At 40.5% G+C, this 22679-nt stretch overlaps 1 protein-coding gene across 2 annotated transcripts in view; it reads left to right on the top strand.

Annotated features, from left to right (window-relative positions):
- Nucleotides 1-22679, top strand: part of WWC1 (WW and C2 domain containing 1) — a 168160-nt gene that overhangs the window by 93741 nt on the left and 51740 nt on the right. For both annotated transcript variants that reach the window (XM_053289852.1, XM_053289853.1), the window contains exons 3-11: nt 1903-2106; nt 3840-3916; nt 5220-5299; nt 7672-7801; nt 8656-8802; nt 9097-9170; nt 13694-13936; nt 18495-18584; nt 20519-21054. In XM_053289852.1, the coding sequence (XP_053145827.1) occupies nt 1903-2106; nt 3840-3916; nt 5220-5299; nt 7672-7801; nt 8656-8802; nt 9097-9170; nt 13694-13936; nt 18495-18584; nt 20519-21054 (1581 nt within the window). The remainder of the gene's footprint in view (nt 1-1902; nt 2107-3839; nt 3917-5219; nt 5300-7671; nt 7802-8655; nt 8803-9096; nt 9171-13693; nt 13937-18494; nt 18585-20518; nt 21055-22679) is intronic.

The raw sequence follows: 22679 nt of genomic DNA, 5'->3' as shown, positions 1-22679 counted from the left end.
CCAGCAGCACCTTAGCAAGCACTCCCTTAACCCTCTTTAACTGACCATTTGTCAGCGCTGGCTGCTTCCAGCTTGCACTGAGACACTGAGGGATGCCTGCCCGTCGCCGGGGGAATACCAACAATGTACCATGCACTTGACAACTTTGTGCTGTCAGGGGCAGCAGCAGATCGTTGAGGCGCGAAATCCACATGCCCAACAAGTGGGACCCAGTTGTTTGTGGGCGAGGTAAGCTTTTGTAGCCTTCCTCCCCATGCATCCTCCACCTTTGTCTCTAACCGTGATTAAGGGCCCAGTCTCTTTCCACATTGGTTGAAGTGTTGCACAAAATGGGCAACTGAGAAATCCTTGGTTCTTCATTCAGAGGCCAAAACAGGCAGCCAAAGTTTTTTGTTGTCGTTGTTCCTCCGTGTTTGTCCCATGTCCTTCTCCCCCAAAACTTAATTGGCTTTCTGATGCTGGAAACATGGGAGAGCCACGAGTACAGATGGTAGAAGTGTGTTGTGCTGATTATTTGCCAAATAGGGTCGAGGTTCTAGAAGATGAATGTTAGAAGTCCTTCAAAAGGACTATATGAAAGGGCTGAATTTCTGCTTCTGAATTTAGTGGTATACCTGCTGTTTGAAAACTGTGTTTGCCTAGTCAAAATAAGTTGTCTTCCATGTAGCCACCATGACAGCAGTTTGCTGGTAAAGATTTGAGTGTTTTGGCTTGGGTCTGTGGCAGGTGGCTTTCTGGGTCATAGATCATCCAGTCATAAAGAAAATCTTTTGGCTCGCTGTAGATCCCCTTTTTAATGGCTTTCTTGCCAGAACAGTTTTTACTAAATATTTAAAGGAAGTTCTAAGTTATGCAGATTAGATTCCTTTAGTTTCCTGCAGCCCCTTGATATTAATTATTCATTATGTGGTAACTAGGCATCCTTGCTCAAGCATGATTAGTTCAGACAGCTTGAAGCATATAAAGCTGGCTAAAGAACTGAAGCTCCATTCCTGCTTTTCAAACAAAAACCTGCAGTAGAATGGAGAGAAACAGAAGACTTTTTTTCTCTCTCCAACACTTGCTCACCAACCAGATTGAAAGACAAATTCAGATATTTGGCATTCTCCCACTTATACCACTGGAGACATGTACTTTTTTTAGATGAAACCCTGGAGCTTCTTCATATCTCAGATAGGAATAGCTAAGGTTACATGGCAATTCTACATCATATCATAGTCTCAGTTGTACTATATATAAACTGCTCTTGTTTCTGTTTCCATCCTGTCTTATTTCATGCCAAAAAAGTTGGCCTGAGAATTAATAGGTATATCTATTTATCTATATTGGAGGGATGAGAAAATCAGTGCTCAGCTTATCAGGTTTGTAAATTCTATAATCCTATATTGAGGGGTGCAAAATAAATAACACATTTAAGAGAATAAACAAACCAGAAAAGACAGACTTGTCAGGACAACATCCATAATAAGAAATACTTGATAGCAAATTGCGCAGATAAGAGGAAGACGCAAATAATAAACTAATAATGTGTCCACACTGTCCATTTTGCCCATGTATCTGATTTACCTAGTGGAATGTTCAAGACTATTATCAGTTTCCACAAAGGTAACAAAGTTAATACGGGGTGTGCGTGTGTCTGAAATTAGGTGCTTGATCTATGCAAATTCCCGGAGTAGTAATCTCTATTAATGCCTTCAGGCTCATGGTTCATTTAGAAAAGTTTGCAGAGGAAAACGGGTGTCTCATCTCTCACTTATTATATAGGAGGCACTTTCTACATAAGTGAAGCAGGTGCATATCCTTGGCAGCCCAATTGGAAATGGCATTCTAGGCACAGCTGCAGTTTACTTTTTTTAATATTATCTCTTCCCTTTTGAGTAATAATGGACACCTGTTTTAAAGAAACAACCCAGATAGAGGATCCTCGAGTACAATGGCGTCGGGAGCAGGAACACATGCTGAAGGACTATCTTGTGTTGGCACAAGAAGCACTGACTGCTCAGAAGGAGATCTACCAGGTTAAGCAACAGAGACTTGAACTGGCACAGCAGGAATACAAGCAGCTTCACGATGTCTGGGAACACAAGCTGGGATCTCAGACTAGCTGTGAGTACTTGATGGTTTTTTCTTCATTTTTTACTATGAGATATTCCTTATCCTTGGTCATTTTCTTAATTCTAAAGGAGGGGCATAACTGTTGTGTTTAACCATTGCTGCCCTTCGTAGCTTATAATCAGTCTCTAGAAAACAGACCATGTTGTGCTACACACTAAAAGCATTAAATGATCGCTCCAAGGACTTGATGCTTCCAACCTTCTCTAGCGTAGTTGAGCTGAATTTTAGAATTTTCAGTCTTGCCTTCTGAAAGGTTTTGAACTACTCTGCCGATATGGACCGCAATTCACAAAAATCATTTAAGCATGAGCAACAGGGGCTTCCTTCTCTGCTTTCTCTGCAGCATCTCCCATTATCAAGAGTCAAGCTGCTGCTCTGTTTTCAACAGTGACTTGTCTTTTTTGTGAGTCCAGTGAACACATCAAAGGATCAGTCAGCTCTACTTCATTTCCCTTATTAATGCACAGATCAGTGGTGGAGGGAGGCTGGCAGTGGCCTGTGTTCAGCCGCGACCGCAGCTTCCTGATCTCTGCCCCCTGCATCTGATGTCAGATGCAGAGGGCCGGCTAGCCACGCCTCCTACGTCTGACATGGTCTCCCTCCCAAAGGGGGCCGTGCATCCCTATTTGGGAGGGAGATTGGCCCCGCTGCATTGGCAGCGAGGCCAGGAGCGGCTCTCCCTGCCTTTAGAGGCAGGGAGAGTCACTCTGGCCATGCTGCCAATGCAGCATGGGTTGATTTCGGAACCAAATGTTTCCTACACAGCCCTGTTTGGGAGTGAAATAACGTGTCCGCTGCCCCGTGTCTGACGTCGGACATGGGGGGCGTGTCTGGGGCCATGAGGCGCAGCCCCTGGGGGGAATGGCCCAAGGTCTTTGAACCTGTTTGCCCAGTGGTGGCTCCACCCTTGCCACAGATGGATTTTAATCATTTACAAATGTTTCCAAATAAAGTGTATCACTAAAATCCCTCACAATGACTTTGTGTTACTAGCAGAAGCGTAAAAAATCTCTCTCTCTCTCTCTCTCTCTCTCTCTCACACACACACACACACACACACACACACACACACACACACACCATCCCCAACTGCAAAAACACAGGGAGAACAAGAAGGAAAGTTTGGCTTCGGTTTGAGAACTGTGAATAGCATGGGGCTTTCCCACCACCACCTCCTCCATCCTGCAGCTTCCAGCACCATTGGAAAATTAAGTACTGAGGATTGAAGGGCTCACAGAAATTCTGTGGAATTGGGTTGGTGGGACTCAGTAAGCAGAAATGTTGTCCTTGCATGAACAGTTGTTGGGATCTGGCCTTCTATTTCTAAAAACTTGTTATTGAAAGCGTTATAGATTATATTACTTATTATTTCCTCCCTCTTGGTAGTCTTGTTGTTTTGGATTTCTACAGCATATAAGGTTCTCCCCCTACCCCACTTTATCCTCAGAACTGCTCTGTGATATTGGTTAGTTTGAGAAATAGTGCCTGGCCTAATCATTAACTGAACTTCAAGGAGTCAGGATTTTAACCTGGATCTCCCTGCTCCTAGTCCAACATTCTGACCCCTACACCAAATTGGTGTTCAGTTATCATTCTCACACTTATCTGGCAGCTGCTAGGCTTCCAATCAGATGTTTGTATTTTATAGCTTATTGTGCTTTTTGTATCCTATACAACTATCTCCTTGGTGTGCTTTTAAACTTTCCCCATTCCGTTTATTGTAGTAGTTTCCAGTTCTTCATCTAGCTCAAAGTATGATCCAGAAATTCTGAAAGCTGAAATTGCCACTACAAAATCTAGGGTAAGAAAAAAATGAGCTTTTTATTTCTTGCAATAATCTCAGCATTGTAATATTGTTAATAAATTGCACGGACAGCTACTGTACAGAACGATGACTTCTTTTGAGGCTATTAGATTTTCTAGAGGTACTGAATCCGGAAAGAAAGAAATATTATATAGAGCATGACTTCATATTTTTGTTTTTATTACTTAATTTGCAACATGCATTCGATGTTGCACTTGACACAGTGGCAAAGATTTAAATCAGTATGACAAAATCTGAATAGTTGTGTCTAAATATTTTTGTTCAGTTATTGAGATCTATGGATTACAGATTTATTAAACCATTGAAAATCTATGCTACCTGTAGAGGCCAGTAGCAAGTTTGTTCCTAGGACAATGCCAGCTTTGTTAGGGGAAAGCATATGCTCACTCATGTATGACAAAAGATTACTGAAGGCAAGCTGTAAACCAAAATATTTACAGCTGGTAGTGTTTTCCTAATGTGATGGTACAATACAGATTTCTTGATTTGGATAAATGCCAGTAGATGCATTTTACATCCTGCTATTTGGTGAAATTTAGAAATATATAAATTTATTAAATATAGAAACAACAATAATAATAGAATAATCAGAAGGTGTTGAATAAAATTGCTCTGTATTATTCAAGCAAGTCCCAATTTAAGAGTGACATCTTGGTAAATATATGAAAAGAAATGTTTTGCTTAAGTTTATGAATCCCCAATGCAAAGCTTATGTTTCCTTGAATACATTTGGATTAAACATCACCCAACTCCCCTTGGTATCTATTTACATTCTAGTTGCAAAATCCACTATTGTTACATTCTTTGCTTGATGCCTGACTCTCTGTACTACAGTCGATGGGAGATTTACATTGCAAATTGGCCAATTGTGCATTTAAAAATACGTGCTGTTAGTTGATTATTATACTTTGTAATTTTAACATAACTTTGAATACTAGTCAAAGAACCCATATACATTGGTAATCGTGTATTTTACACACACTGTACAAATTACAATGCAGTAATTTGAATTTCCCTGTTTCTTTTTTTAAGAGTTGGTGTTTATTTTTAAATAAACTAGGAAACTACTTAGAAATACTTGTTCATTTAGAACATTTCATTTAACATTTTTTTTAAATGAATGGCTGCTTTAGTGTGAACACTCAGAATTGTTTGACTAGTTTTCTGTGAAAGTCTAGGAATGTACAGTTGTCTTGAATATATTTTATAACTTCTGAATATATTAGTGGAAAATGTTAGTTAAAGTAACACAATGCTTTGCTCTTTCCTGCTTCTGTAGGTTAATAAACTTAAGAGAGAAGTAGCTCACATGAGACAGGAGCTCCAATACAAGGAACTTGGTTTTCAAACGCTGAAGAAGTAGGTTTAATTATCAGTAAATCCTGACTTTCAAGCAATGAATATGTTCTTTGTTCCTAGCTACTTGAATCATGTGACTGCTTGTATGGTTTAGAGAGTGCTAATCAAGCTAAAGCCGTAGTATAATTAGAGGAGCCTGCCTGAGCCAATATAGGCAAAAAGGCTGAGGGGAAAGGGCCTGGAGCCCAACCTTTTGGCTCAGTTAGCCCCAACATTACAAATATGACTGTATTTTGGTCAATGTTAATATCTAACATAAACAGAACAGCATATCCCATCTCCACCACACTGTTGACATCTGCACATGCTATTTGTAGTTCAATAAATGTAATGCCAACACATTTATTGTGGAGTAATACAGTCAGCTACACTGATATAGACCAAGGATGCCTGGCTGAATTCACATGTGAGCAGTTTAGCCCTCCATGGACCTTTGATCTGAGGTCAGTTCTGAGATATGTAAAAGTATGTGTTAACAGTTAACGGAAATTCTCCCAGAATACAGCATTTGTCTCCTCAGTACAAATGGTGTACTCATTGACATTGTGGGTGAAGCGCGATGGAGTACATTAGCAAGGAGGTGGGGCTTGCTGCGCACTCTCTTAGGAACACAAGAAGCTGCCTTTATAACAAGTCAGATTGTTGGTCTATCTAGTTTAATATTCTCTGCACTGACTGACAGTGGTTTCTTCAAGTTTTATGCGGGAGTCTTTCTTAGACCTTACCTGGAGGTGCCATGGATTGCCATGGGACCTTCTGCATGCAAAACAGATACTCTTCCACTGAGTTATGTCCCATGATCCAGTCATTTCTACCTGTGCAATTCTCATTTCTGCCCAGGCACACAAGAATACTCATGGGAGTAGGCTTGTCCATGAGAACATGCCAGCAAGTCCCAGGCCAGTGCACGCCATAACTCCCTGCCCTAATTCTGTTAATGAGTGCAGCATCTGAGGACAAATGCTGTACTCTGGCAAAGCTTACCCTGTCATTCACTGGGTATATATTTATGTTCAAAGAGAAGGGAAGGCAATGTTTCTCTTAAAAATCTAAGTTGGATACTTGTTTTGGAACTGCACAACTGTGGCACTCTTTCTGGAAAGAGCTGCACACAGTAATTAATATGAACTTAAATGCTTCCATGTGATAACTTGTTCTTATGCTGGGCACTAACTTGATGGCCATCTTCTTCCTAACCAAAAAGCTTGATCTTTGTAAGCTTTTCTGGTGGCCAAAGATATTATACTTTATCTAAACATCCCTCAGGGATGTTCATATAAATCTGATATTTGGAACAATACTGTTGAATTATGTACAAGTTAACATTATTTGTGAAGGAGGAAGAGTTAATTTTTATGGATTATGCAGATCAGTCTAAAGACCCAGGCTTCAATTCAATATGATGTTATAAAATTGTAGTAGTGTTCCTCATTTTACCTCTACTCCTCCTCCCCACTACCGCACCTGTCACTTTTACCTAAAGCTGAATGACCTAGGAGGAAATAAAGGTGTGGAGGGCTCTTCAGTCATATTTTGACTTTACAGGGATTACATTTTAACCAATACTGTTATCAACCATTGTTAACGTCACCATGACTCACGTACATGTTTGTGTAAGCCAGAGTGGAGCTAGGGAGATAGCAATAGCAATAGCAATAGCACTTACATTTATATACCGCTCTATAGCCGGAGCTCTCTAAGCGGTTTACAATGATTTTAGCATATTGCCCCCAACATTCTGGGTACTCATTTTACCGACCTCGGAAGGATGGAAGGCTGAGTCAACCTTGAGCCCCTGGTCAGGATCGAACTTGTAACCTTCTGGTTACAGGGCGGCAGTTTTACCACTGCGCCACCAGAAGGGCACATGATTACAGGGCGGCAGTTTTACCACTGCGCCACCAGATGTGCAAGATGCTAAATTTGTTACCAGTGGAACTTGGTAAAATATATTTTTTTAAATTATTAGTAAAGTGTCTCATGTAGTCTCAGGCAATTTCATGCACACTCTGCATCATCGCTATCCTGTCCTATTCCAAAGGGTTTCCTGATCTTCAGGAGAAGTATTTGGGAAGCACAGGGAGATTCTCTGTAGAGGAGGGGGCAAGGAAGTTACCTTTTGGAAAGTTCCTTGTACAGTCATTGCTTAGGATACAATTTAGTTCTTCTATTTAAATAAGTTGCGGATGGAGAATAAATGAATTTGTTGGGATACATTAACCAGGATCTCTCCCTGCCCCCCATAGTCGATTCTGTTCACCCCTCTGTTTTCAGAAGCCGAAGTCTGTTATCCTTGACCTGACAACTGGAGTTTGTCTAAAGGTGCTTCCAATGAATAACTGTTTCTTTCCTATTTATGAATTACCTCGAAGAATTGATATGAAAATGGCTGATACCCAAGGTGGATATAAACTTGATGAAGCTCAAGCCATACTAAGTGAAATGAAGGCTATCAAGAAGGCCATCACTTCAGGGGAGAAAGAAAAGCAAGACCTTATTGAGGTATGGAATGGCCTGGTCAGTTTCTGTGATAGTCTGGTCCTCTACTAATATTATAACAACTCTGTTTCTATAACAAAAATGCTTCTATTGAACTGGTATTTATATTATCAATAAAAATTTATTGTTTAAAGCAGCTAAAATAAAACTCTGGAGATTTTCCTTGTACATCTCCTTGAATAAATAAACATGAATAAAATAACCCACTGTAAGGCTCTCCACACAAGTAGTGTGGAGAGACATGAGGGGGCTTGCATGAGCAGTCAGCTTGCCCTGGGCGGCTGGATCAGCTGCCTACATGATTACCGGTTCTGTCATGGAGCTGGTTGGCTTGCTAGGGATCCGGGGCCTCTTGGCCCCCAGATGTCTCAGAATGCCTGCGGAAGTGCATGGGGCATTCTGGAGAGCCCCCTGATGCTGGGAGGCTTGTTGTAGCCTCCTGGTTAGGGGTCTCCTTGTGAGTCACTATGGTGCAGAGCCGCGACACACGATCCAATCAATGTGGTTAGCGGAGCACTTGCTTCACTAACCTTGTTTAAGGGGAGGGGCATTTAGGGAAGCTTGCTGCCGGGAGCCATGTGGCTCCAGTTGCAGCACACGACCAGGCGAAACTCCCTTTTGCCCGGTTTCGCCTGGTCGTGAGAATAGCCTCTGTGTCTACCTACTCCCACCTCTGCAGAAGGGCACATGAAATTTTGATTTAAAAACTCCTTTCACATTAACAGTTTTGTTAGACTGATTTTTCAGATGTATACCATGCCCACATAAAACTGTTTCCCCCTACTAAGTAGTAGTAAGAGGTTAGTGGGCATCAGGAATAAGACTTTAGGAAGCTGACTGAATTTTTCTTGTTCCAGAGCCTAGCCAAACTGAAAGCTAATTTTGTAATGGACAGAGAATCACCTTTAGATTTGTGGGCCAGCAACACATCCTTGGAAGGTTCCAACATCTTGTTACCCAGGCAGTATCTGGATGCCAGCTCCCAAACAGATGATTCTGGAAATGTATGTAAAATCTAAAATGTTTTCTAGTGATGTTTTCCATCATTATTGTTTTTGCATATCATGAAAGTGGTTAAATGATGTTCTGTGGTAGCCTGATGTGTTTGCACCTGTTCTGTGTGAGAATGTATGGACTATATTCATCCATGTTTGTGTCCTCTAGATGCAGTTAGTGTTGTAAACAAGACTGGGTTGCTTTTATTCTTAAGCTTTGGATGCTTGTATTGAACTTTTGATTCTTAACATGCCTAATTTACAAAGAGAAGAAAGATGTTAACACACTTGTTTTTTCTTTAGTTTATTGTGAGCACTAATAATCAATTGGCTGAGAAGGTGAGACTGCGCCTCCAATATGAAGAGGCTAAGCGAAGGTAATTTTAGTTTTCTTTATTGCTACTAATAGTTCAAGAAGTGCTGCATTTACAGTCTTAATGACTATTTGTTTCCTGAAGACAAATCTATTCATCAAAGTGTGCATTTAGAACACACGAGCAAATTGGTTTGTTCATCTACATGCAAACTTCTAGTTTATGCTGCTGAGAAGGTTCATTGGAGTACCTGTCCTTTTTGTAAGTTGTGTTGTCTACGTACAGATAACCATAAAACCATGTGATCCTATGTCAGAATAACTGTCATGTATAGTGATGCTGCTGTAAACATTACTGTGTTTACTTCTATTGTTGTTTTGATCAGTAGGTTTTTATATTTATTTTGTTGTAAAGGCCATTTAACAGTTTAACTGTATGAGAAACCAGTCATTGCCATTGTTGACTTTATTGTAGGATTATGAAGAACTATTTTACAGAGAGCACATTCACCAGGACTATATTAGGGTAGTAATTGCAGCATTGTAAATGAAGAAGAGAGCGTGCTTCTTAATGTGTGATTGGAAATAGCTCAGTGTTCAAGAAGTAGACTAATGCTATGATAGCTGACACTGCACATCACTCATTCACTCACCCCAATTCTGGAAGAGATCAAAGGAACAGGCTTGCTCTTGTACCTTTATTCATCCCAGAGGATAGAGTAACATGAATACCAAGGTACTAGATTCATGTTTTTGGTACACAGATATTATCTCTGTGGCTTGAGTTTCTGATTATGTTGGTATAATACCAATACCATGAAGTTCTGGGTTATGAGATATGTGTGAACAATAGCATATTATGTACCATAACAGCATGTTCCTAGGGCAAAGAAATTCAAGGAAGAGTTTTATTACATTTTCTGTTTACACAGAAATGTGGCCTTGCTTCAGATACTTTGTCCCCCTTCAGTTAAGCTGCAGCTATAATTAGAATAATTGTCTTGTTAAAAATGAGTACAGGTTCAAATTAAAGCACTCAAGAACATCATACATACCTGCATATGGTTCTTAGTTTCTTTAATGGAAATAGAATCCTGGAGCCAAACTACCTGTGACACTAAGGTATCAGTGTGAAGTTAGAGACTTGACTTGATTTCCAAGTAACTGTCATGTTGATTCAAATCAGGACCATGGAGGTTAGGAGTGCATTAATTGGGGGTGGGGGTGACCAGTAAGGGCAGGAGGGTATGTGTCCCCCTCTCCCCAAGTAAATGCACTGACTAGAAGTAGTACTTTTTCACACAGCACATAATTAATATATGGAATTCTTTGCCATGGGATGTGGTGATGGCCACCAGCTTGGATGGCTTTAAAAGGGGCTTAGACAAATTCATGGAGAACAGGTCTATCAATGGCTACTAGTCTGGTAGCTGTGGGTCACCTCCAGCCTCAGAGGCCCTCAGGGGAGCAACCGCAGGAGAGAGGGCATGCACATATCTCTTGCCTGTGGGCTCTCCAGAGGCATCTGATGGGCCACTGTGTGAAACAGGATGCTGGACAAGATAGGCTTTGGGCCTGATCCAGCAAGGCTGTTCTTATGTTCATTTGCTAAGGAAGGAAACCTACGGCTTAATCAGAAGACTGAGAGCCATTTTTTTTGAAGAGAAGGGAGCTTGCTTCAACCCCTCTTCTCTTCCATGATTGGCCAGAACAGGTGCCAGTCAAGCTATCCTATTTTCTGGTTGTTTGGGGGCTCACCTAAGCATCACTCTTGAGGAAATATATCCAGATAATCAGTGGAAAAATATCCAGACTGATTATCACAGTCTGTAGGACTTTGTAAAAAACAAAACCAAACCCCTACTCCTTTTTCCTCAGCAGTGGGGATGCTTAGGAGAGCTGCCAAACAATCAGAAGACAGGATAGCTGGACAGGCAACTTATCTGGCCAATCATGGAAAACAGGAGGCTGTAGCAGGAGGAAGGATGAGTTGAAGGAAGCTCCCTTCTCAGAGAAAAATAACTTTTTGTTCTGATTATGCTGTAAGTTCCCCTTAATAGAAGTGCATTTGTTTGAGTAGTTGCTTCCCTCTTGCACTGACTGACTGACTAACTTCCTGCCCAGTGGGGCCTTCTTTTCTCTTTTTCACTTGCATCCCCCACCCTGCCCCCAGGCCTGACTTCAACTACCCCCTTTCCCCTTCTGTTCTCCAGTGGGGTTTTCCTTTTCATTCCCACCCCCAGCCACTCCTTTTCTCTTTGCCCCTCCCACTTTGGTTTGTTATTGTCTTTCTTGCATTGCCATCCCCTTCACCTCACCCCTTCCCCCCCCCCCTTTCCCAAACTGGTACTATTTCTGTGTGGAGATTTTGCTGTGTTCTAGTTATACACTCAGAGGCTTGGGCTTTCTAGCCTGCCCAGCTGCAAGCAGTTGGGAGTGCTTTGTTCCCAGAAAGTGGGGGGAGGGGAACCCCCAAGGGATTAAAAACTGGGATATACGAAAATGAAATAATTGAAAGCCAGTGGGTGCTACCTGGAGGTCCTTAGGAAATACTGAGAGTCATACATTCCAGTTGAGTTGCTTGGCCTCTATGGAAATAATATATGTGTTAACCTTTAGTATATCCCTTCATAACAGTAGCATATGAAAATTGTTAGAAGGGAAATTACTCTCTGTATCCTGTTCGTTTCTTGGTTAGGTATTTCATCAGACACCAGTATCAAGTTTCAAATAAAGCTTTATTTCAGTGCTTGCAAAAGCTTTTGGGTACGGCCACCTGCCCGGTCTGGCAGGCCACCCCCCATTTTATACCCTTGAGTAAACAACTTTTCACAGCTGCGCATCATATACAAGCTGAAGTGTTACTTTAACCCCAAAGGTTCCAATTTGCCTACAAGTGTTATATTTCCCATTTACACTCTTAAGACATCTGGCTTGCGGCCTTGGTTTCCCCTCCCCATTGAGACATACTTTTAAGCAGTGCTATTATAAAATATCTTCAAGGTGTGGGTGGTATCTACCAACAACTGCAAGCTTCATTGATAATGCGTGTATCATAGTTAGCTAAGTGCTGTGCAAACCAACCGTGCTTTTTGGCTATTGAGAGCTATTTTGAATAATATTCCAACAAAATTAAAGATAGATTCAATAAAAATCAAGGATAGTATAAAAGAGAACCAGCAACTATTGTATAACAAAGATTATGATTGGTATTTCTTTTCTCCTCCCCTCTGCCCCCAGCCCCAGTGACCAGCAGGTGCCACTTAATGCTTAAACTTTGTGCTCTTTGTCTGCAAAAAAAATAAAAAATAAAAAAAAAATCACACACACCCATGTAGTATGTAACTCTGAAAATGCCATTTGCTTCTTTGGGAATTAAACAGCCACTCAGCAATGATTTCCCCCCATGCTCCTCAGCAAATGGGAGTGGGGAATGTAGCTGCTCCTTCTCCCACCCTGAGAGTGACCTGCGCCACCCTCCCATCCTTGCCAAGGCAGAGGGTGGGCATAAGAGCTGCCTGTTTGCTAGCTAGTAGCCCCTCCCTCTACCCATTTAAGAAAGAACTTTGTACATAAAGGTGTACAATAAGCTTAAGAATTCTGTGGACTAAACCGTGTCTTTCCTCATCTGTATGAGCCAAACTCAAGAAAATGACAGTGTCTGGCATGCTAAAATCTCTGAACACAAACTACTTGCAATACAAATCTAGGTACTGCAGTGAATGAATGGTGTGGCTTAGACTATCTAATGCTAAGCAGGTGAAGTCATAGCTTTGTTCCAAATAAAATTGCAAACTAGTGGAGGAAATGTTTGATTGCTTAGATGGTTTTTTTCACAGGGCTGTAGTATACATCAAATTAAACTTTAGCTTGAAGAGAAAAATAATTGCAGGGGATTAAGCACAAATACAACATTCTAGAATATCCATACTGATATGACAGAAGTTATCAAATTACAGTTCAGCAATCTACTTAGTGCATACTCTTTACACAGAGGAATTCGCGGATTATGAACTAATGCCATTGCTAATTCATCGCTGGAGCACAATGTTGGGCTTAATCAGGCATTTGAACATTAAAATGTCTGCAAAGAAGGCTTCAGTGCAGCTTGGATGGATTTCTATTAATTACAGAATTTAAATTAATTAAGCAGCAGCTTCCCTGCTACGGGAACAAGCTCAATAGCTGTTTTAAAGTGTCCTGGAATATGGCTTGTATAAAGCAGCAGTTGAAGTTAACCTTGATATGCCATTTGTGTTATTAGATTGACACAACCTGCATGACCGAGAGGTGATACTTGTTGATCTTCAATACCAGATTGCCCAATATTGTGGTTTAATATATTTGATCTTTTCTGTGTACTAAAAGTATGTACTTTTCTATGTACTTTCCATACTACTGTGAATATACTGCTTTTATATTTATATGCCACTCTTCAACAAAAGCTCTAACTTGGCTGTAGTTTATTAGTACCCTTTTCAAGTGAGAACCAATGGCATTCTTCCATGAGATTTAATATTGAGAACTGGACTGAGACTACTGAAACATGCTGTATGCAAAGTAAAATGTTTTTTCTTCCTCTTACAGAATAGCAAATTTAAAGATCCAGTTGGCTAAACTGGATAGTGAAGCCTGGCCTGGTGTACTAGATTCTGAACGAGACAGATTGATGCTAATAAATGAGAAGGAGGAACTTCTGAAGGAAATGCGGTTCATTAGCCCAAGAAAATGGACTCAGAGTGAAGTGGAAAGACTGGAAATGGAAAGAAAACGTTTAGAGGAAGATCTTCAGGCTGCAAGAGATACACAGAGCAAAGCTCTAACAGAAAGGTAGATGGGAACAGTTTCATATCTGGACCTCCTTTCAGCTATCAGTAGGCAATGTTATCAATGTTTTATGATTTTTCATTTTGAGAAATAAAAATTGATTAGATTATAATTGTATAGCATATGATATTGTTAAAAAGCTCAGACCTGATGAGGAGCAGGCATCTGATTTCAGAGTGTGTGAGAAGTCTTGCCTTTACTCCCTGATTTTCTGCCCCCACCCCAAACATCACACATGCTTAGTCACCATGCATCTTTCCTCACTTTCGCTGAAATCCTGAAAGCCATCCTGGTGTTGTGAGACTAAGGAATGCATCACAAGAACCAGGCTGCTGCTTCATGCTCTTCCTGGTTCAGCTGAGACATGAGTACTCTGTCCATTTCTGGGGCAGCTCTTTGCAAGTTGAGCCATGCTGCATACATGTGGCTCAGCTGGGCTGCTTCCAGGAGCCTTTATCCGCTTGATCTCCTGGCATAGAAGCCATTTCCAGACAGAAGTGTATCTAATGAAATATTGCAGTATTAGAAGTATGAAAAATGCCTATCCATTATCTGACCCAAGTTAGTTATTTAGCCCCCTGCCCCTCCTATGACATGTTGCTTTCTGCTAGCAAAAATGCACCCTAAGAGCTGCATTGCAACCAGGTGCACCATTTGTGATAGCAACAGAAAGATCTCCTTATCCTTCCCTGCCTCCCCACCACAAACTTTCCTTTGAAAATCTCTTCACAGCCATTCGTTATGCTAACTTATTGAGAAGTTTGATCCCTAACAACATAATGATTCATTCACTCATGTATACCGATTTCTTCATGTCATGATTTGCAGCTAACAATGTAAACTGCCATGGTTGAAAATGCTTGGAATGAAATGAAAGCTCTGTCAACATCACTTGACATTGCAGTCAACAAGTGGTGAGCCTGCATGTATGAACTCATTTCATCCTAAAATGCTGATGATTGTTTTGGGAGCACCTAATATGAATAGTGGCAGGATGCTCATGGTGCTAGAAAGTGTGTTTAACTCAATGGAAAATTGAGTTAACCCCATCAATGCACAAAATAGATCTTGCCACTACGGAACCTGTTTTTGGATATTGTGCAGTGGCATAGGGGCTTTCTGTGAAGATGCAGATGCCTACCATTCATTGTGAACTGAACGTTTCCTAATTGGCAGACTAGCCCTTATTGTTCCATGTGAAAAGGAGATGTGAATTGTTCTGTGAGATTACTATCTTATTGGGGTAATAGCTTTCTGTTGCTGTGCACGTCTGGTGGTGAGACTTCTTTATAAACCATGCATGTGTTAAACCCAGGGAGGATAAGTGAGTTGAGCAGCAGGTGGGGCAAGCTGGTAGGCAGGCAGAATGGATAGAAAGTAGAGGAGAGAACATGTATCACTAATGGGGTGGAGGTAGAGACAGACAGGAAAGATGGAATTTATCAGCTAAGATGTTGTCTGCAAGGTTTTAGTAACATATCCATGGTGTTTAGGTCTCGATCTTATAGACATGAATGGTATTCTTCCTGGCATTAATTCCATGTTTAAGACTAAAACTGGTCAAAATGAAACTGCATTTCCTTGTTGCAAAGCCATAATTCCTTAGGGAGCATCTCAGTTAAAGTGTCTATTTTCAGAGTACCATTTAGATATACAGAAATGTTATTTGGGGCTTTCCTAAGCTGGCTGTCTTTTAATATTTAGGCAAAAACTATGCCTGAAAAGATAAATAATTACAATTATAGCTATATTTAAATTCAAATGCATCTTTAAATGTTATCCCCATAGAATCTGGAAGAATTCTGTTAGTCTGATTACCAATCAAGTACATAAAATCTGCCACTTCCATCCCTATCCCCTGCAATTTTGTTGGTTACTAAAGAGAATTATATTTGGTGCTTGGATGTTGAAAGTGCATCACTATATCATCTGCGATGCAAGGCCCATGGGAAGATCCAGTAGTAACTGGGTAGAAAAGCCTCTGTGTAACTGCCATTCTTTAGACCTAGTATGTGGGTGGATGCTAAGAATCTGCAGTGATGTTGCTGACAGTCAAGCTCTTCTCTCTACAAATGAATTGAACATGCTGTCCTTGAATTTCCCCTGTGTGATTTTATAGGCATCTTCCTGTGCATAATTAACTGCCATCCCACACAAATGGACTAAAAGCATATATGTGGGATTTAAAACCTTCAAAGATCTGAAAAATTCCAGAATCTGAAGTCTTGGGTCACAGATTATATTTGTTCATCTCTTGCTGTGTTCCAGCAATTTGGATACCTTGACTAGATGAAGTGGGGGGGGGCTCCTTTCTCTTTTAAAGCTATCACTTTGGTGCTTTCAGATACAGTGACAGTGAGTAGATACAGATATTCTACTGCACATTATCATTTGATTGTGTGGTAAAATCTCTTTATCATTTGGCAACTTCCCTGTGATGAGAGAGATTACCTTCAGGGTACTACAATCATCTATATGGATTTGCTGTTGTCATGTCTTGGGAATGTCCCAGAACACAAAGGAATCAGTCTGTTCTCTTGTGTCCCTCAGTATGTAACTTTAAAAACAAAATCCTCTAAAGATACTCTTGGAGTTGCTCAGATTTTAAGTGATTGTTTGGGTTTTTCAGGGGAAAGTTTCTTGAACACCTGTCAAGCACACTTGCAGGGGAAGAAACAGAGTATTTCTCTAAACTATGAGTTATTATTACAGGGTTCCCGCACAAAGAAAAGGTCAACCCTTGCTAATGACACTGTGTGTGGTTTCTTAGCTACTTATTCAGTATCAAAGAAACTTAAATGCATCTTGGTTTAGTATGTATTGATAGTTACTTTCCCTGATTTGAGGAACTAAATTAAGAAAAGGTGAAAGTTGGTTAACTTTTTTATTAAAACAAAATTGATTGTTGGATAATGCAAAACTGCAAGCGTTGTTGTTGTTGTACATGTTTTCATACCACCCAAAACTTATCCTCTAACTTATGTCCTCAGAAGGAAAGTTTAGAACTTTCCTTCTAAACTGGAAAAGCTTAAAACTTCTTAAACTGGAAAAGTTTCAAACTTTTAAATACAAAACGTGTAGGTAGTAGTCATACTTAATGTAGCACAGCACCTTAATAGGGAGGACAATCTATTTTTTGAACTGAATTGAGTAACAAAATGTTAAGGTGGATTTCAAATTGCTCTACTGGACTTAAAAATCAAATGGCTTCACTTAAGCATTTTGTTTTGGTGTCCTCCTGAGTTGCAAGATGAATTTTTTTGAAAATATATGCTGGAAGTAATTTTGTTTGTAGAACTGAATTCAACTTTCCTTTTCTGATGATAACAAAAAATACAGAAAAGCAGTACAATAAGTCCTCTTTGTCTCTGAATCCTTCTAATATTGCTAGAATCACTATTACCTACAATGTAAACATAGTTTATCAAATTAACCACTTCTCATGGACCTTATTCAGGGGTAATACAAATGTTTGTCTGGGCTCCTGCGTTGCTGCTTGTGTGGCTGGCTCCCCATGTCAATCTTGCGTAGTGTTTCAGAGGTTCTGAAGAGCAATTGCTGTTCATATAGGGAGCTTGTCACTATGGAAGCTCAGTTCCCTGCTCTGGCACTGCTTCTGGCATGGACAGTTGCTTGCAAGAACAGCGTGTGCCCCAGAATCCAGTGCAATAGTTCTGTTCTGCACGCTCGGTTCATGTTGGAACGTTCTCTCCTCCACCTCTGGCAACATCAAACCTCAAGCCCTGGTTCGATTTTCACTCAGCAAAGAAATAGTGCAGTACAATAAACGTGAATACCCAGTGGCTTTTATGTACCTAGGACCTAGCAAACTTTCAACTCACTTTTAAAAAACTTCATTTCCTTACACTTTGAAATGGTATTACCTTTTCTTTTCCTAAAGGATATTATCAAGTATCCTCTTTCCAATGTCTTTTGTCTTCAGCCTATTAGCATAAGAGATCGAGAGACTATTCTTTTCAAACCTTAAGTATGCCTTTGCGTCTCTGCCTGGGAATACAAATCTTCCTTATGTAACAGATATTTTTGCCCCTGGGTAGTTCATGCAATTCTTGTAAAGGCAAATGACACAGAGAAGGTTGGAAGCTTTGTATACTCATCTACAGTGCTAAAGTGTGTTTTCCTGGGTGCCTTAAAAGTGTCTACCATCAATATCTTGCAGGGTTGAAGCCTGGCTTCTGAAATATAATTCATGATCTGCAAGGTATAGAAGACTCATGCTTTTCAGAATTATAATTAATAAATCTGTAGATACAAAGGTTTCCTTTGTGTAAGATCCTCTATTTCTGTTCCGATCTACTTGGCATCATGTCTCTTTAATTCTTCTATAATGTTTTAAAATAAGAAAAGCTTGTGCTATAGAGTTATATGAAATGGTGTAAACAAAAGGCTGCATAACAGGCTACACTCAGGAATTCTGTGTTGACATCCCTCTTGCTGTGCATCTTTAGGGGTGCTGCATAGCAAGGACAGACTTTAGCCTCTTTAAAATGCTACAAAGCTAAAGCAAATAAACTGCCTCTTTTTGTTATAACCTCCTCAGATTGAAATTAAATAGCAAAAGAAACCAGCTGGTTCGAGAACTGGAGGAAGCAACCCGATTAGTGGCAAGGTTGCACATGCAGTTGAAAAAGTGAGTGTCTCTTACATATGTTGTCATTTAATCTACTGTTTGTCCAAAGGTAAACATGCATCATTTGCTGGTTTATAAAGGGCATGTTGTAAGATTTTCTAAAAAAAGAGATGGTGGCTTCTTCATACCATCTGCTGCCATGTAAACTTTTGAATAGAAATAATGGTGCAAAATGGCATTTTGAAATTATGCATTGGTTCAGATGCTGCATCTGAGCTGGCCCCATTCATATATGCTTAGAAACATGCATGCTTGCATCCTGCTCCCTTTCTTGGTACACTGCTGCCCTTCTCATAACTGTGTGCTTACATCCTCTCACATGCAATTTGAATACTACTTTAATAAAATATTTAAACCACATGTGAGGGGATAGTTCAGATGAAAACCCACCCACTCAACCACACAATTACAAAAAGTGGAACAGTGCACAGGGAGGGGGAATAGTGCATATCCCTAACCAAGTGTGTGGGGGCTGGCTTGGAAATATTCTCTAAATCAGCTTTATACTTCAAAGTTGGCATCCCATTATTTAAAATGGGATGGAAGACAGGACAGGAAGAGCCCTGTCCATCTAATCCTGCATCAGTGGAATTCAAAGTATGTCATGAAGGCAGGAGCCCTCCCAGCAACTGGCATTCAGTGGCATACTGGTTCTGAACACTGATGTTCCATTTAGCTATTCTGGCTAGTAACCACTGATAGGCCTACCCTTCAAATTCATGAAGGCATCTAAATCAGTTGCCCTCCACATCTCATGACAGCAATTTCCATGCATTAATTTGGCAGTATTTCCTTTTTGTCTGTCTTCAGTCTGTTTTCAGTCATTTTCATTGGATGGCTGCAAGATCTGGTAGTATGAAAGAGGGAAGAAAAATTCTCAGTTCATGATCTGTATGTCATGTATTGTGTTCTATCATCTCCCCGCCACCCACCCACGAACAAGTCCCAAGAGAAACATCATTTGAATTTTATATTCAAAAGATAACGGCATGAGCAGATGCTTCTGCTTTGGTTTTTGCTGCATTAGAAAAACTGCTTTTGGTTTGATAAGATGTCTGTTATCATTAATGTATCAATTGTCGGGTTACTGGCAATTGCTATGACCTTGGTAGTTCACCACATCCAGATGCTGGAAACTGGTTTGATCACACATTCTTTTAGTATTATAATAAGTGTGTCTTGCAGCGTGGAAAAAGGTCCTGTTGGTAATCCCTTTAGAGTTTTACAAGATTGCTGATTTTTCTAAACACTTCAATGCTGGATACTTCTCGGTGATGTAAATACTGAACTAGTGATCACAATTTGATGTTTGCATAGCTAATAAGCTTTCCTGGTGTAGTGCAGGGTAGGCAACTTTTGGCATTCCAGCTGTTGTTGAACTACATTCCCATCATCCCCAACCACAATTTATTTTGTAGTTCAACAGCTGGAGTGTCAAAGGTTGCCTACCCCTGCTGCAGTGGATAGAACCTTGGACATGGGAGGAAACCTGTACTCAAATTCCTGCTCAGTCATGTTGTTTGCTGGATGATTTTGGTCAGCCACACTCTACATAAGCTGTCTTATAGGGCAGTTGTGAGGATAAATAGGGGGGAAATGACACATGCTACTTTGAGCTCCTTTAAAGAAGGGTGGGAGTAAAAAATTGTTGGTCAAAGCCTGGCTGCATGACCATAAGAATTACAAGATGACATGCCCTCATTTTGTAGAATCTAGGAATCACTGAATGTGAAATGAGGATCTTCTTACATTCACCTAGCATGTATTGTGAAGTGAAATACATCACAAACTGGTGCTGTTTGAACTGTGTTTACATGGCATGGACACTGGTAGGAAAGAAAGTGAGTTTGTATATACAATTATATCAAGGATTTTCATTTAACTAAGCTGTACAGTTGGACCTTTAATCTCTCATACATTGCTTTTTTCCACAGCCTGTCCTCTAGTATGCTTTCTTTGTCGTCTGGTAGCAGTCCCAGCTCTCTAGCATCTAGCAGAGGATCTCTGGTTACTTCCAGCCAAGATTCTTCCACCTCAGCCAGTTTTACTGATCTGTACTATGAACAGCTTCAACAGCTGGACTCTGACTATCAGAACAAAATGGATCTCTTGCTCTTGGAAAGAGCAACTGGCTTTCGACCTTCGGGATGCATCACTACTATCCATGAAAATGAAGTGGTGAAATCTCAGAAAACTGATGCTGCTAACCGTTTGCAGGCTCTGAGGTCCTTGTCTGGGACTCCCAAATCGTTGACATCTTTGTCTCCAAGGTCATCTCTTTCTTCCCCTTCACCACCTTGTTCTCCACTAGTAATGGACCCATTCTTCACAGGAGATGCTTTTATGGGTCATATAGACTTCGAAGATATAGAAATAAACAACAGTATATCTGAACTTGATCTAAACACAGGAAGTGACAGGAAATACAAAATGGAAGACTCTAGAGCTGGGGATAAACATCCTGATCAAGGTAGAGTGACGGTATTTCAGATCTTTTAAATATATGATAAAAGTTGCAAGTTTTGAGGCATAGAATAGGAACACCATTCAAAATGAAAAGAACCTATAAACAAAAAGATGTGGTATACATTGCTTGTCTACAACAAAAATGTGATTGACAGAGCAAAAGAAATGAGAAAATGGATTCTTGTATTTAAAGAGGCTCACAGTCTAAAAAGACGCTCAAGGAACCCAGTAGCAGAATAAGGGCAGTTGCTATCTTCCCGCTAAATATATGGAGACTTTCAAAGGTGCCTAGTTTAACAGGGATTAATAAATATAAAAATAACTTTTGGATGCACTAAACCTTTATGTAGGGATTTAACAGATGTGAAATTTTGCTATATGAATATATCTTCATATAGGGCTATCTTCAGAATGAAGATACGGATAATAAAGGTTTTACTGAAATGTATTAAAATGGTCTTGGATCCAAACACTGAGCTGTATCTTAAAGTTGGTAATGACTAAGCACCATTGAAATCAATGAAACTAGTTAGTTGTGATTATCTTTAATAGAACTTAGTCATGATTAACTCTCTTAGGTTACAGTCCAGAGGCCACATGGCAATATGCCGCTCTGATTCATGCAGTGTACTGAACTCACCATGGCTAATCCTCTTTATCTTTCCCAGATCTGTCCCCTCACAACAGAGGGAGGAAGGGAGAGAATCTCCCCCACTCCTGATCTGCTGTGCTGTAGTCTGTCTCATGGGCAAATTCTTCCCCCACCCCTGCTTTTCAAAAGGCAGAGTGGGAAACAGGGTTGGAGTGGAAGTGTGGAGTTGAATGGTGGGTTTTTCTCATTCTGTGCTCTTGCACTAAACTGGAGTTCGCCCTTCTGTGAGCAGAAAATACTTTACACGTGACTAGTGGACTATATCATGTTTGATGCTCATGAATGTACTTTATTCATTCAGCAAGTAGGTAGTTCTGTGGCTAGAACTACATTGTGGGATCCTGGAAGAAGCATAGGAGTTGGCCAAACATAAAAGAGAAACTCCAAACACTGCTTTTGGCACAGCTGTTCCCAACTACAATAGAAAGGCTTAACTTTGTATTGTTTAAGCATGAGCTCTTTTAAAATCTTGGTTGAGCAGCAACACCACACATTAATGAAGTATGATGAAATTACACAAACTGGAATATGCTGTGGTACAAATAGACATGGGGACTGTGCATCAGATTTATGTTCAAATGTTCAGGAGAGTTACATGCAGTTGCTGGGTCTTGGCTGAGTGCAGTGAGCTCCTCCTGCAGAATGTTGTTTCTGGCTAATGGAAATCTATCCTAACCCACAACTCTTCCACCTGGGCGCTTTCCAGATTAGCCACTCAAAAGCAGCAAAATGCTTCCGTTCAGGCAAATTGCATTCAAAACATAAATAGCAAAGTGGCTAGCAGGGGGAGCAACAGGGGTGTAACTATAATAGGGCAAAGGGAGACCGTTGTCTCGGGGGCCCCTGCCTCGGGGGCGGCCCAGAGACATGCCTCCCCCACCCAACACCCGCCCGAGCTTCCTTGAATATATATTTTTTAATTTTTAGAGGAAGGCAGTGATGGGGGTGGGGCATTTTAAAATTTTGTCTCTGGGCCC

The sequence above is a fragment of the Hemicordylus capensis genome, chromosome 2, assembly GCF_027244095.1.
Source record: "Hemicordylus capensis ecotype Gifberg chromosome 2, rHemCap1.1.pri, whole genome shotgun sequence".
Classification (NCBI taxonomy): domain Eukaryota; kingdom Metazoa; phylum Chordata; class Lepidosauria; order Squamata; family Cordylidae; genus Hemicordylus; species Hemicordylus capensis.
Note: the sequence above shows the minus strand (reverse complement) of the source record. Positions and strands in the feature narration are given on the sequence as shown.